The sequence below is a fragment of the Canis lupus genome, chromosome 13, assembly GCF_048164855.1.
Source record: "Canis lupus baileyi chromosome 13, mCanLup2.hap1, whole genome shotgun sequence".
NCBI lineage: Eukaryota > Metazoa > Chordata > Mammalia > Carnivora > Canidae > Canis > Canis lupus.
In genome coordinates this window covers 27,741,466-27,754,501 of record NC_132850.1, presented here as the reverse complement: position 1 = coordinate 27,754,501, position 13,036 = coordinate 27,741,466, and the positions used below count along the sequence as shown (strand labels likewise).

At 35.9% G+C, this 13,036-nt stretch overlaps 1 protein-coding gene across 5 annotated transcripts in view; it reads left to right on the top strand.

Moving 5' to 3' along the window:
- Positions 1-11,967, top strand: part of SLC6A15 (solute carrier family 6 member 15) — a 45,644-nt gene extending 33,677 nt beyond the window's left edge. For 4 of the 5 annotated variants that reach the window (XM_072772939.1, XM_072772938.1, XM_072772942.1 and 1 more), the window contains exons 9-12: positions 162-354; positions 2,907-3,066; positions 6,723-6,885; positions 8,164-9,530. In XM_072772939.1, the coding sequence (XP_072629040.1) occupies positions 162-354; positions 2,907-3,066; positions 6,723-6,885; positions 8,164-8,535 (888 nt within the window). In that variant the 3' untranslated portion in view covers positions 8,536-9,530. Of the gene's footprint in view, positions 1-161; positions 355-2,906; positions 3,067-6,722; positions 6,886-8,163; positions 9,531-11,513 lie in introns of those variants that run through there. The other variant, XM_072772943.1, reaches the window with a different exon arrangement.
- The last annotated feature ends 1,069 nt before the right edge of the window (positions 11,968-13,036 follow it).

The window sequence follows — 13,036 nt, the reverse complement described above, 5'->3', positions numbered from 1 at the left end:
AACTTTTGTTTAGAGGCAGTTTCTTAGGAGACAGCATGATATCAGCCTATTTCCAGAAACCCCCAAGCATTATTCAGTTTTCCCTCCCCTATGTAACTGATATATTTAGCCATCCGGTAATATTGCTCAGTACTAATGTTGCTAATTTATGTATTTTACAGGCAGTTCAGGGAACTGGCTTAGCTTTCATTGCCTTTACAGAAGCAATGACACATTTCCCTGCATCCCCCTTCTGGTCAGTGATGTTCTTCTTCATGCTGGTAAACCTAGGGATTGGCAGCATGTTTGGGACCATTGAAGGGATCATCACACCCATTGTGGACACTTTCAAAGCGAGGAAAGAAATTCTTACTGGTGAGTTTTTAAGTGTTTGTCTTTTCATTGAACTGGCACAGGCCATTTTACTCTTGGTGAGAGGTCAGAGTTGGAAATAGGAAAGTGTTTTATTAATGCCCATTCATGAATATGTGTTATTATTATTTGTTATTTTATTTATATGTTTATATACAATGCAAATGATAGATTTAATGTAGATTATACTATTAGTGATTACTTATTATATTACTTTTTATTAATAATAGTATCACTATCATGAATTACTGGCACTAGAATAAAGTCATAGAATGTTCATGTATAATTTTTAAGTGAGACAAGTAATTATTTTTAAAAGTTGAGATCCAGTATTCCTTTTCCAAAAAAGTGCATAGTTGAAATTGATAAACCTAAATTCAGCTCATATAAAATATCTCTTGTAGCCTGCTAGTAGTTAATATCTCTGAGTAGGAAAGAAAATAAAATAATTTGTCAATATTGATGGTTATTAATAAGTAAAGTCTGTAAGCAATTTTTAAAGTACGAGTTTTGTACTGCATCATCTTTGCATTTGAAGGATTTAAAGGATGTAAGAGAAATTATAAGAGATACGGGAGATACAGAAGAGCTTTGTCTCCAAAAATAATAGTACCAGTAACTAAAACCAAGTTGGGCACATAAGACTTACACCATGTAATATACTGATAGATAACATAGTACCCTAATAGCATCTTAACATGTTACAAGAATCAAGAAGCTGCAAGGTTCACCTAAATATATACTGGAACTATCAGTGAAAGAGATGGCAGTTGAATTGGAAAGGGAAAAGGTCTTCTAGGTGTCAGAGGATAGCTTTAGTAATAGCTCTTTTTTTTTTCTTTTTTTTAGTAATAGCTTTAGCTTAGCATATATAAACAGAGATAAAGGGAATAGTTAAGGAAGCCAGACAGACCAGAGTCCAGACCAGAGTCCAACAGTGTTTTAAGTAATGCAAAAACAAATTGGAAAAAAATATGATATTGAATGCTGGGCAATAATATATAAGCTCCTCAAAGTTCTTTTTTTTTTTTTTTTGCTCTGGAAGATTAGTAATAGCTTGTGTGTAAATAATTCTCAAATATGTATCTTTATCGCTCACTGCTCTGTTAAGTTTGTGTGTATGTATGTAAAACAGTTTCAAAAGTTTGTTAAATACTTTCGTCTCAACATCCTCAACTCAGCTGAACCTAAATGAGAAACTTCCTTATCATCTCCCACAAGGCAGCCTCTTCTTCTGAAGTTTCTATTCCGTTCAAGGCTATCAATATCCTTCTTGATGCGTGTACTAAATAACATCTTTGTTGCTTTCCTCATGCTTACCCCATGTCTAAACCCTTCTGTAGTAAGAGGGCTTGAAAAATTAAGGGAAAAGCAACAGTGTAGAAGGAAAAAACACACAGGGTATTATTTGGTGAACCCACTGGAGAACCTGTTTGGTGCTGCGCAGAGGGGAATGTCCTCTGTTTTTCCGTTACCTGTCTTTCGGGATCATACCTATATTTAAAGTCATATTTCACCTTGATGAACTGTTCCTCCATCATCTTTGCCAGATGTGCTTTTGTCTTCTCTGACAGTATGGTAGGACTTAGATAAGTAAATTACTTATGATCTTTTCCAATCAAATCTGCAGCACCTACAATACGCTTTCTTCATATTTACTATGTAACATGGTGGAAGTTGGTGCCCTGCTACTTCCATCCTGAGACTCTGAGTACTGCGTACTGTGACAAGCATTTAAATATTTCCATATGTGATAGGCCCCAAGTAAAGTTACTTTGCCTTCCCTACATTATATGTTGACATATACTATTCACTTATGTGTGATGTAACTCACACTACTAGTTTAAGAGGTGGAGGAGATGACTTCACTTAACCCATGCTTAGTGGAGATTGTCGGGGAACCCCCATGTGAGTGAACCCAAGGATGTTGTTTTCTCCCCTCCTGAACTGAAGTACCTGCTTTACTACTCTTTTTTTAAAAAGATTTTATTTATTTATTTATGAGAGAAGAGAGAGACAGAGAGAGAGAGAGGCAGAGGGAAAAGCAGGCTCCATGCAGGGAGCCCGATGTGGGACTTGATCCCGGGACTCCAGGATCACGCTCTGGGCCAAAGGCAGGTGCTAAACCACTGAGCCACCCAGGGATCCCCTCTGCTTTACCACTTTTACTCACCTCTGCTAACAGGTGGTTGAGGAATAGAACACAGTCATCTTTTGTATTTGACAACATCTCAACTGAAGTGCGTGAGAGAATAGAGTCTAACATAAATATAGGAATATTATATGGATTCCAGAAATCTCTTTAAGCTTGTACATTAACAGTAGCTGGTCAAAAGTTACTGTCTACAGTGATTCATATTAAATCTGGGGCTAAGTCCAAGTCACTAACTGCCCATGTATTATATTCCAAAGTATCAGGAAAAGTGTTGCCTCTTTTTATCATTGACAGGTTATAAAAGTGAAGACAACATTGTTTGAATGTAAGAATTCATAATTAAATTTAAAAGACTTGACTGAATAAAAGCTTAGTTTTTGAATCTATTTCTTTTGTACAGTTGTCTGTTGTCTTCTGGCATTTTGTATTGGCCTGATATTTGTGCAACGCTCTGGAAATTACTTCGTTACAATGTTTGATGATTATTCTGCTACGCTGCCTCTGCTAATTATAGTTATTTTGGAGAATATTGCTGTATCCTTTGTTTATGGCATAGATAAGTAAGTATATTTGCTTTTATGCATTCATTTTTCAACTCTATTTTGGAAAAAACAATTGTCAATGTCTATTTCATCTATATGCGGAGGGAAATGAGTAGAGGGAAAAATTCTTTGCAGCAAAGTCAGATCTTTTGCAGGCTCTTCTTCATTCAGTCCTTTTAATAAAGTATAGTCTCCTATTAGGTGATTAGCTAGAATTGTGTAGGCAGTAAGATAATCTAGGATTCTGGAGCTTTGATTTAATCCTAGTTATCAAATAGTAACTGCCAGGATCTGGGGAGTAGTGGCTATGGTCCAAAACCTTGTTATTTTAGGTTATTATTGCCCACATTTCACATTTCTCAGGCTTATGAGACATCACCGGACCAGCTCATCACCTACCTGGGCGGAGGCACACCTGGGGTCCATAGCTGTCTCTGCTGAGCTTTAAAGCCTATCTTCCCAATTACTTTACTAATCTGTTTTGTGGGAGGAATTTTATTTTACTATGCTACATAATGCCTTATTTTATTATGCTACATAATGTCCTAAGTAGCAGGTCAGTTTTGGAAAATGATATATCTTGCTCTGGAGGCGTATGTGGCATTTGCTCTGCACAAACTTCATATTCATGCGGAGTCACTAATTTGAATTGCTAGACGCCTAAGCCTCTAGATTATATGCCTGCTAGATGTGGAAAGTATATATACTTGGCATGAAATGAGGCATTAACGTAATCTCAGAAGAAAAAGGTTACCGGAGGTTTTGTACAATATTTTTTTAAAGTTGTTGTCTTTAGCTAACATATGGACTTCAGCAAGCTTATTAGAGGTCTGTGTAAAGTAGGGGTGAGTATGTTGCACGAAGACCAGAGTGCTCTTAAACAATGTAGGGAATATTATTGGCCTTGAAAGAGTTTCATGACAACGCTTAGAGAATGTTTTTATTAGTGTTAAACCCTCCAGGTAAGGAAGGGCGGGGGACCTACTTTTAATAATCATCTACTATATGTCAATAGTAGTGATAGCTGTCTGGCATGCATTAAATAAAATAAAAATAAAATACCCTGTGGTAACTAATATTATCCATATTACAGGTGGAAAATTGGCCTTACTTGAACAGGAGAATCAGTATATTAGCTATAGAGCCAGGACTGTTATTTAGACCTTAAATGCAAAATTAGCTTTCTCTATACTCTACCCCCAACTCCTAACTTGCACTGTGTTGGAATAGGATATCATTATTGGGCTGATCTTTGGATCGATAAGATCATAATTTCGACTTCCATTTATATAGTTTGTCATTTACAATAGGCATAGTACAAAATTCTCTTTTTAGTAGTTAGTGTCCCTAAATAATAATAGTTAATAGCAGCAGGAGAAATGATACCATGACTAATAGTAGTCATTAACCTGATATCTATTAAATTTCTACTATATGTGCACCTGTTAAATTCCTACTGTATGTGAGGTAGTGTGCTCTGCATACATTGCCCACGAGCCTAACAATAACCTTCTAAGATAGAAATCTCTTTCTTAAAAATGCCAAAAAATGCTCTGCCATCTTTTAGTGTATATCTTAGTGTCTAAAAATGCAGGAAAATTCATTTCAATGGAATGTGGTTAAATCTTTGGGAAAAAAAATTTTTTAAAAGGAAAGGAGCAGAATAAATCCCTATAGATAACAAAAGCATACAAGCAAAATAGATGAAAAACTAACTACATTTCAAAATGAGTTGAAATAAATTTTCCAAAAAGAAAAAGAATAGCATTTATCAGTTGTTTAAAAATCAAGAAATATGATAATTAGAGAAAAGGAAGATTTGAAAACAGGTAGTAGAACTCAGGAAGTAATTGTGAATAATAATATTCAGAAATGATGATCAAATTAAAAAGAACACAAAAGCAATAAGCACCATATCTAGTTCTACAAGAATTAGAAGGAATACTTTTTTTTAAAATCAGGAAGAAATAACAAAGGGGCTAAGGAAAAGAATAGGGACAAGTATTAAACAAAGATGACTCCACATGTGTAATGTGTACAATAAAGTCCTCTAAAAGCAGTGGCCAGAATAATACTAAACCTGTAATTCAAGAAACTTGCCTAAAATAAGAGACAACCTAAATGTTGAAGGGGCACATGACATATTTAGAAAAATAGACGTAATGGCCAAAACAGGATATAGTCTAGGCTCTTACTTTAAGACAAAAAACAAACAAAAGAAGAAGAAGAAAAAGAAAGCCATCTGGGCAAAAACAATAACCAACAAGCCAGTCAAAGTTGTTTATAAGAGAAAAATCTGATAGTCAACAAATTTCCTGTAACAATATTATGAGTTAAAATATTTACAATCTCAAGGAAGGAAAACCTAAGCCACAAATTTTTATTTTATTTTACTTTTATTTTATTTTATTTTATTTTATTTTATTTATTTATTTATTTATTTATTTATTTATTTATTTATTTATTTATTTATTTATTTTTTAAAAAAGATTTTACTTGTTTATTCATCACACACACACACACACACACACACAGAGGCAGAGACACAGACAGAGGGAGAAGCAGGCTTCACGCAGGGAGCCCGACGTGGGACTCGATCCTAGGACTCTAGGATCACACCCTGAGCTGAAGGCAGACGCTCAACCGCTGAGCCACCCAGACGTCCAAGCCACAGATTTTTTTTTTTTTCCACAGATTTTTTAAACCAGTAAAACGCACATTCAAGTATAGTGACTATATAGCCAATTATGAACAAGAACTTAGGGGGAATATAGTTACTGTGATCTCTCTTTGAAGAATCTACTAGATAACCATCTTAACACAAACAAAACTCTACAGAAACATTGGTACGAGCACTGCTGGGTGAGCGTTAATTATCGCTAGATAAATGTCAAGGGATGTAGACTACTATGTGATGATTATATGCTTTGGCAGTTTAACATCATATACCTAACAGGGTGAACTCTATTTCACATAAATGATACTGTGATAACCTTACTTAAAACAACAACCCAAGTCTAATGGTTACCAGGTCTAAGTGGTAATTTATAGGAAATAAGAGGATCAGTTACACGTGTGAAGCAACACTGTGTAGATGCAATCAGCAAAATCCAGACTGTGAGATTACTATGAGATAGAGCGTCCAGCTGATTGAACAAAAAATTGGAAGAAATAAAAAGAAGTAGGAAGAACCTGGAGAAGAAAAATGGGTTTGAGAAACACATCAGCCATTGCAATGTGTGGACCTTCTTTCAATTCAGACTATGAAAAGAAGTGAAAGATTAGGTTATATAATTAGGTTAGATTATGTGAAAGATTAGGTTATATAAACACTGATTGGCTATTGGATGATATTAAATATTGCTAAGTAAAAAAAGAGATCAGGAATTTTTAATGTATTGCAGACAATATATTTATAGAATAGAAAGTCATCAATGAGGACTTTTCAGGAATTGGTTTAAGAGGGCCTTTGCTAAAAAAAAAAATAGAGGGCTTTTGCTACACAAAATATAAATGTTTCTAATTAATGTCATCCCCCAATACAATTTTTGATTCAGCATAAAATATCACAGGGTATCATAGCTAAACCTTTGTCAAACTGTTGATATAATGCACCTTTTTAAAATATAGGAATATTAACGTGAGGCGTATTTAAATGCTTTCTTTTTATTTAGGTTTATGGAAGACCTGAAGGACATGCTGGGCTTTGCTCCCAACAGATATTACTACTATATGTGGAAATACATTTCTCCCCTGATGCTATTTTCACTGCTAATGGCGAGCGTTGTGAATATGGGCTTAAGTCCCCCTGGCTATAATGCATGGGTTGAAGAGAAGGTAAAATACACATTAAGGAAATTAGATGAAAAATATATGTAAAACATTATTTTAGGGGTTTTTGTCTTTTGCTTTCTTCACAGTGTATTTTGCTGTTTAGTGAATGATGTTGTTTCTATGCCAGGATCTTGAGATTTGTCTTTTGTTTGGCCCCAAACATGTATGGTTTTGTTACACATTGTAGGTTTTTTTAATACCCGAGAAATGCTGACTTGGTCCTCACTAAAGTATCTGTGTTTATTTATGTCACCATAGGTGACCCAATAATTATGGGGGCCTTTGATTCTAGAAAACGTATTGCCCAAACCTCCAGGAATATTTTTATATAAATGTATCATATCATATCCCAGATACTGTGTAACAAGAAAATATGAATTAGCCATTGAAGATATAATCGAAATAAATATTGAAGGAAAGTTTTGTTATCAGCGCTTTATATTAGCAATGGCTGTTTCACTGTCTGTTTTCAAGGTGCATTAGCCACATAACAATAAAGATACATGTTAATTGTCATAAAATCAGAAGGCTTGTTTTTCAGGATACCTCTGACCTTTAACTATCCCGTGGTCAATACTCTATATAACAACAACTAAGTTCATGACTGGGGCATTCACAAGTCTGTGAACCCTTACTAATACCCTTGGGGCCAGAGGTGCTTTAAAACTTAGATTTTCAGATTTTATTTTTAGTTTTTTTAAAAGATTTTTATTCATGAGAGACACAGAGAGAGGCAGAGAAGCAGGCTCTATACAGGGAGCCCAACATGGGACTGGATCCTGGGTCTCCAGGATCAGGCCCTGGGCTGAAGGTGGCGCTAAACCGCTGGGCCACCCGGGTTGCCCAGATTTTCAGATTTTAGAAAGGCAGTGTGGCACATGTAACTTAACGACTGAGAGTAATGCTGATTTATTATTTCTCAGGGTTCTGCAGGTGAGCTGCATGGTTCTTCTCTAGGGCTTACCTGAGCTAACTCATACAGTTGATTAAACTTGAAGAGCTGGTCTCTCTATGTAATCTTTCATTCTTGGCTTCTTTCTAGCATAATGGACTCAGGGCAGCATCCTAAGAAACAGGCAGAAATTGCAAGGCCAGTAAAGCATAGCCTTGGAAGTTGATTGATGTCACTTCCACACCATTTTGTTGGTCAAAGCATGTCACAAGACTCTTTGCCTACAGACCTGAGAAAAATGCAGTTTTTTTTTTTTTTCACATACTTGCAAGAAGATTATCAATGATGATTTTTTTTTTTTTTTTTTTTTTTTTTTTTGGCTTTCACAGGCATCTGAAGAATTTCTAAGCTATCCAACATGGGGACTGGTTGTCTGTATCTTGCTGATGGTCCTGGCAATACTGCCCATCCCAGCTGTCTTTATCATTCGTCGCTGCAACGTGATAGACAATAGTTCTGGTAATTTAGCATCTGTGACCTATAAGAGAGGAAGGGTTCTGAAAGAGCCTGTAAACTTAGAGGGAGATGACGCAAGCCTCATTCATGGAAAGATATCCAGCGAGATGTCATCTCCAAGTTTTGGTAAAAATATTTATCGAAAACAGAGTGGATCACCAACTCTGGACACTGCTCCCAATGGACGATATGGAATCGGGTACTTGATGGCAGACATGCCAGATATGCCAGAATCTGACTTGTAGCTGGGAGGAAAACATCAGTGGGTTCCAGTTGGTTCATTTTTATCAATGAACATTGGCTCTACTAAGAGAAGCATTAGGCTTCATTTATCAGAGGGCGATCTCAGGTGTTCCTTGGCTGTGATCTTTAATCCTTAAGTATATGTAACTTCAACTAGAGCATTCCTTCGGATTCTTTGGTTTACATTTGCGCAGAAAGGAGTTACAGACAAAGCCGATAGTGACTGAGGTCCATGTGTGTCAGAATTTTTAAAAATACTTTTGGTGTTTTTTTCAAACATTTCTAACTCAAAACAAAACAAAAAACAGATGTTACCTCAGTTTCTGATAATTTCTGGTTTAATAGTATTGGCAATCCAAGAATGGTATGATTTAAAATTTATAAGTTTGCCTTCAGGGTAATGCCCAGTATTACAATGAGCAGTTCTGTAAGTTGGTGCCTCTAAGCACATTTCCATGAATATATTGCGTCGGTAGGCTGTACTTATTTTGGTAGCACTGATACCTTCTTAGGCAATTAACTGAAGAAAACTGCAAAATATTTTCTTATGTAATGGCTGTATAGAGCAATAGTATCAAAGAATAAGGAGGCACTAATGCTGGATGACAGTTTAGATTTAGAGGTGACTGGGGATCATGTGTGTGACGGTTGTATATTTTGTGTAAAATATATGTGTGAAAATGATCTAAGAACGAGTCACTCAGCACTCTCAAGAATTATGCAGATTCTGCATTTTCCTATGCCGTGTGCCTAAAAACCTACTTGATATTTATTGTGGTTTCAAGATTACTCATAGTATATTTATATATACTTGCAATGTATATAGATGTATATTATACATCTACGTACTGATTTGAAAACTTGAAGCAAGATGGCATTTTATTTCATATCTTTCTGTTTTGCTTCTGTTTTATGCAAATATAAATCCTTTTTTAAGTGATTGTTAAGATTGTATGGCATTACATTTTAAGCTGCAAATAAATGAAGTTAAACATGATGCTTGTTCTCCATACTGATTTTTCTTGAACTGGATTATCCTGCATTTCAGTCAGCGCTTAGGCATTTCGTAATACTTAATCCTTGCATTCCAAGAGGGATTCATAGGTTGATTAATAGAGTTACCCCACTTCAGAGACAAAGGAAAAATAGTGTACTATGGTTAAATGGCGTCCTAATGTAGTCTCATGATTCTTGAAAAAGTAATCTCCTAGGAGACCATGGGTGCAGTTGACTGTTTGCGGGGTCAGTACTGTCTCCGAAGTGTGAGAAATTATGATTACTTTTTTTAATGAAACTGTTGCATCTCTGAAAGTGGATAAAGTATAGCTCCACTGAGTGCCATCTCACTAAAAGGCTTCTATTAATAACTGTTTTGCTGCTATCTTAGTCATGTTTAAATAATCGCAATGAATACAACAGCAAAATGGGGGAGGTAGTACAAACACCAGACCCATCAATGTCTTTTTGGCCCAATATGTTTGGTCTGCTAGACCTATGTTATCAGACTGCCTCACAGCATTTAAAATATAATTCCACTGGTGACTAAAACTTGTGATTTTTGTTTTTACACACTCATTAATATTGTATTTTATATCACTTTAAAATTTAAAAATATTCATTGGCAGGCAATATATGTACATTTTACAGAACTCAAAATTTTTAACAATGCAATATAGAGTAAACTTCCCTCCCAACACTTCTCCTAGCCACCCAGTTCCATCCTTAAAGGCAACCACCATTACCGGTTTCTTATGTATCCTTTTGGAGATGCTCTATGCATACACATCTTGTGTTCTGCCTTCTGGATCTTACTTATTTCTATGAATAGTTTATTCTGGACAGTGTTTCATGTGAAGGCACATCTGCCTCATTATTTCAGAAATTGAAGGAATATATCTTAGTTTTGGGTTGAAGCAATATTTTTATAGGCTTCCCCAATATTGAGAAGTTTGTAGCAAACACTGACTTTGTCTGCTGGCCTGTAGCTATCACGACTATGCACTGTCAGAGGGCACCATCCCTCTTTGCCCACTCTCTTGCCATGGCGTCTTAATCTACAGATTGGATACCTGCCTTCCAATGGTGAATAGATGTCCTCCCTTCTATTTACACAGTAAAGTGCAGGGATGCTGTACGATGGAAGAGAATCCAAACTGTTTCTAGTACCCTCACTTGGCAGATGAGGCAACTAGACAGTGAAAAGAACAGGATGGCCTCTCCTTTCTGCTTCTTTTATTCAGTCAGTTCTTCAGCTGTTAGTGTATTTACGCATTTGCTTCCCTTTCACTGAGCATCTCTTCACCAAGAATCTACCCTATTCTTAGTACTAAGCCAAAGCACTATTGTAATTAGTGTGAACTATCCATTTTTTACTCTGTTTTCTTCTCTTTGTCAGGGAGACCCCTTTCCTGCTCTTTCCCAGATGTGTAGTATTTAATCAGTAAACAGTAGTGCATATGAGCTATACCTGTTTTCGTAGTACTTTTACACCACTTTTGTAAACTCTGGCCTAAATTGTACCTGGATATAACACCGTCAAGTATTGTCTACCCTCAAATGGAAAGAAGGCTGGGGAGTGTGAAAGTAGGGCTAACAGAGTATTCACAGTGGGTAAAAGGGAAGAAGTACTTGGTATTAGGTGTTAGAATCATAAGGAGGAAGTCTAGCAGTTTGGTGCAATGAAATCATGGGATGTAATCTTATGAAAGTATTTTTTGCATTTCCATGTGTTTATGTGTATGTGCATTTTTTAAAAGAAGAAGGTACTTTCATTATTGAATTTTTAGTTGGGCAAGTGATCCCAGAAAACTTAAGATTAAGAGGTAAAGTGTTTCTTAACTATAATTATGCTTTAGAGTTACTTGTGACCTTTTTAGAGACATATTTCTGACCTATTAAATGTGAATTCTTTTAGGATTGGATGCAGGACATGACTGGCTTTTTTTTTTTAAAACTTATTCTAATGTGCATTCTTGGTTAGGAACCGTGGGTATGAAGGAGATGAAAAGGACAAGTAAATGTGAATTCTAATTGTCTTCAATCAAGCAGAATGAAAATGAAGATGCTATAACTGTGATAACTGGAGAGGAAAATAATTTAGGTGGATAGAAGTTGGAAATCATAATCTAAAAAATGCTTTGAAGAGTAAAATATTTCTCCTTTGAATTTATTCTGGTCACTGTTGCCTGAACACTCCCCCCAAAGATCCATATCTATGTTCATTGTATATGAATTAAATCAATACCAATTATATGGATTTTCCCATAAATGTTAGTTGTAAATCTCTTGAGCCGTAAAGTTTTGATGGAAAACACATAAAACTCTAGAAAACTATTGGAAATATTAAAGATAACACTTTCCATAAGCTAGTCATTACTGAGCATAGCATATTTTACTTTCATAACTAACACTGAAATAAAGTGTTTCATATGTTGTTTTGCCTCAAATGACTGACTTTAAAATTGGCTTATTGTCTCCTTATTTGGCCATATGTTCACATCTAAAACACTGCCTAGAGAATGCCTATCATGCAAAGGTAAGAAGAGAAAAAAAGGCTGGGACGATATCTTGTCCTGAATTCAATGACCTTTGGATTCTGCTATTGCTTTAACACACCTGTCATTCTCAAAATCATCCTCAGAATACACACAGAGACCACCACCATGACCATCAATAACAACAACAACAACAAAAAAACCCGACTTGATTTAAAAAAAATATTTTTTTGAAAGAGCGAGAGGGAGAGGGAACAAGCACAAGTGGGGCAGAGATGGGGTGTATGTAGAGGCAGAAGGAGAAGCAGACTTTCTGCTGAGTAGGGAGTCCCATGTGGGACTCTATCCCAGGACCCTGGAATTATGACCTGAGCCAAAAGCAGATGCTTAACTGACTGAGCCACCCACGTACTTCCAAAAACACCTGATTTATACGAATAGCAAAAAACAAGCCCTGTGGTACCCATGCAATGCTGCGTGTGGTGCCATGTAAATACAAAGAACCCTGTAGATTAATAGTGGTACCCAGCTGCTATTCTTTCTCCCCATTTGCCTCTTCAGAATATATTCATATGTTGTATAGGAAGGAAGATCACAATTTTAGAAGAGAGTGGCATTTATGTGTCTGAGAATATAATTTTCTTGAGAAAAAGCCATTAAATAGTTGCAAAAATATGTCATTTTACTGTTCTTTAAAGGGATGCTTATACAAAGCAAAAAAGCAGAACACAGTACTTTAATGTACGCCAATTTGAAAAGATTGAGTAAAGCTTAACATGGTAGCAATGTGGCATTCATTTGATCTGCTTATCACTGGCGTTCACCCACATTATTGACCAGGTCAACAGAATTCATGCATGCAGGTGCCTGGCCTATATTCATTTTCCCTAGAAAAACAGCATCTCTGTTTTGTCAGGATTATGCTTTTTTCCCTCTTCATTTTAAAGTTTTACTTTAATTTGAATAAATATTAAAAGGATCAATCTGAAAACACTTGGGGTCAGTTAAG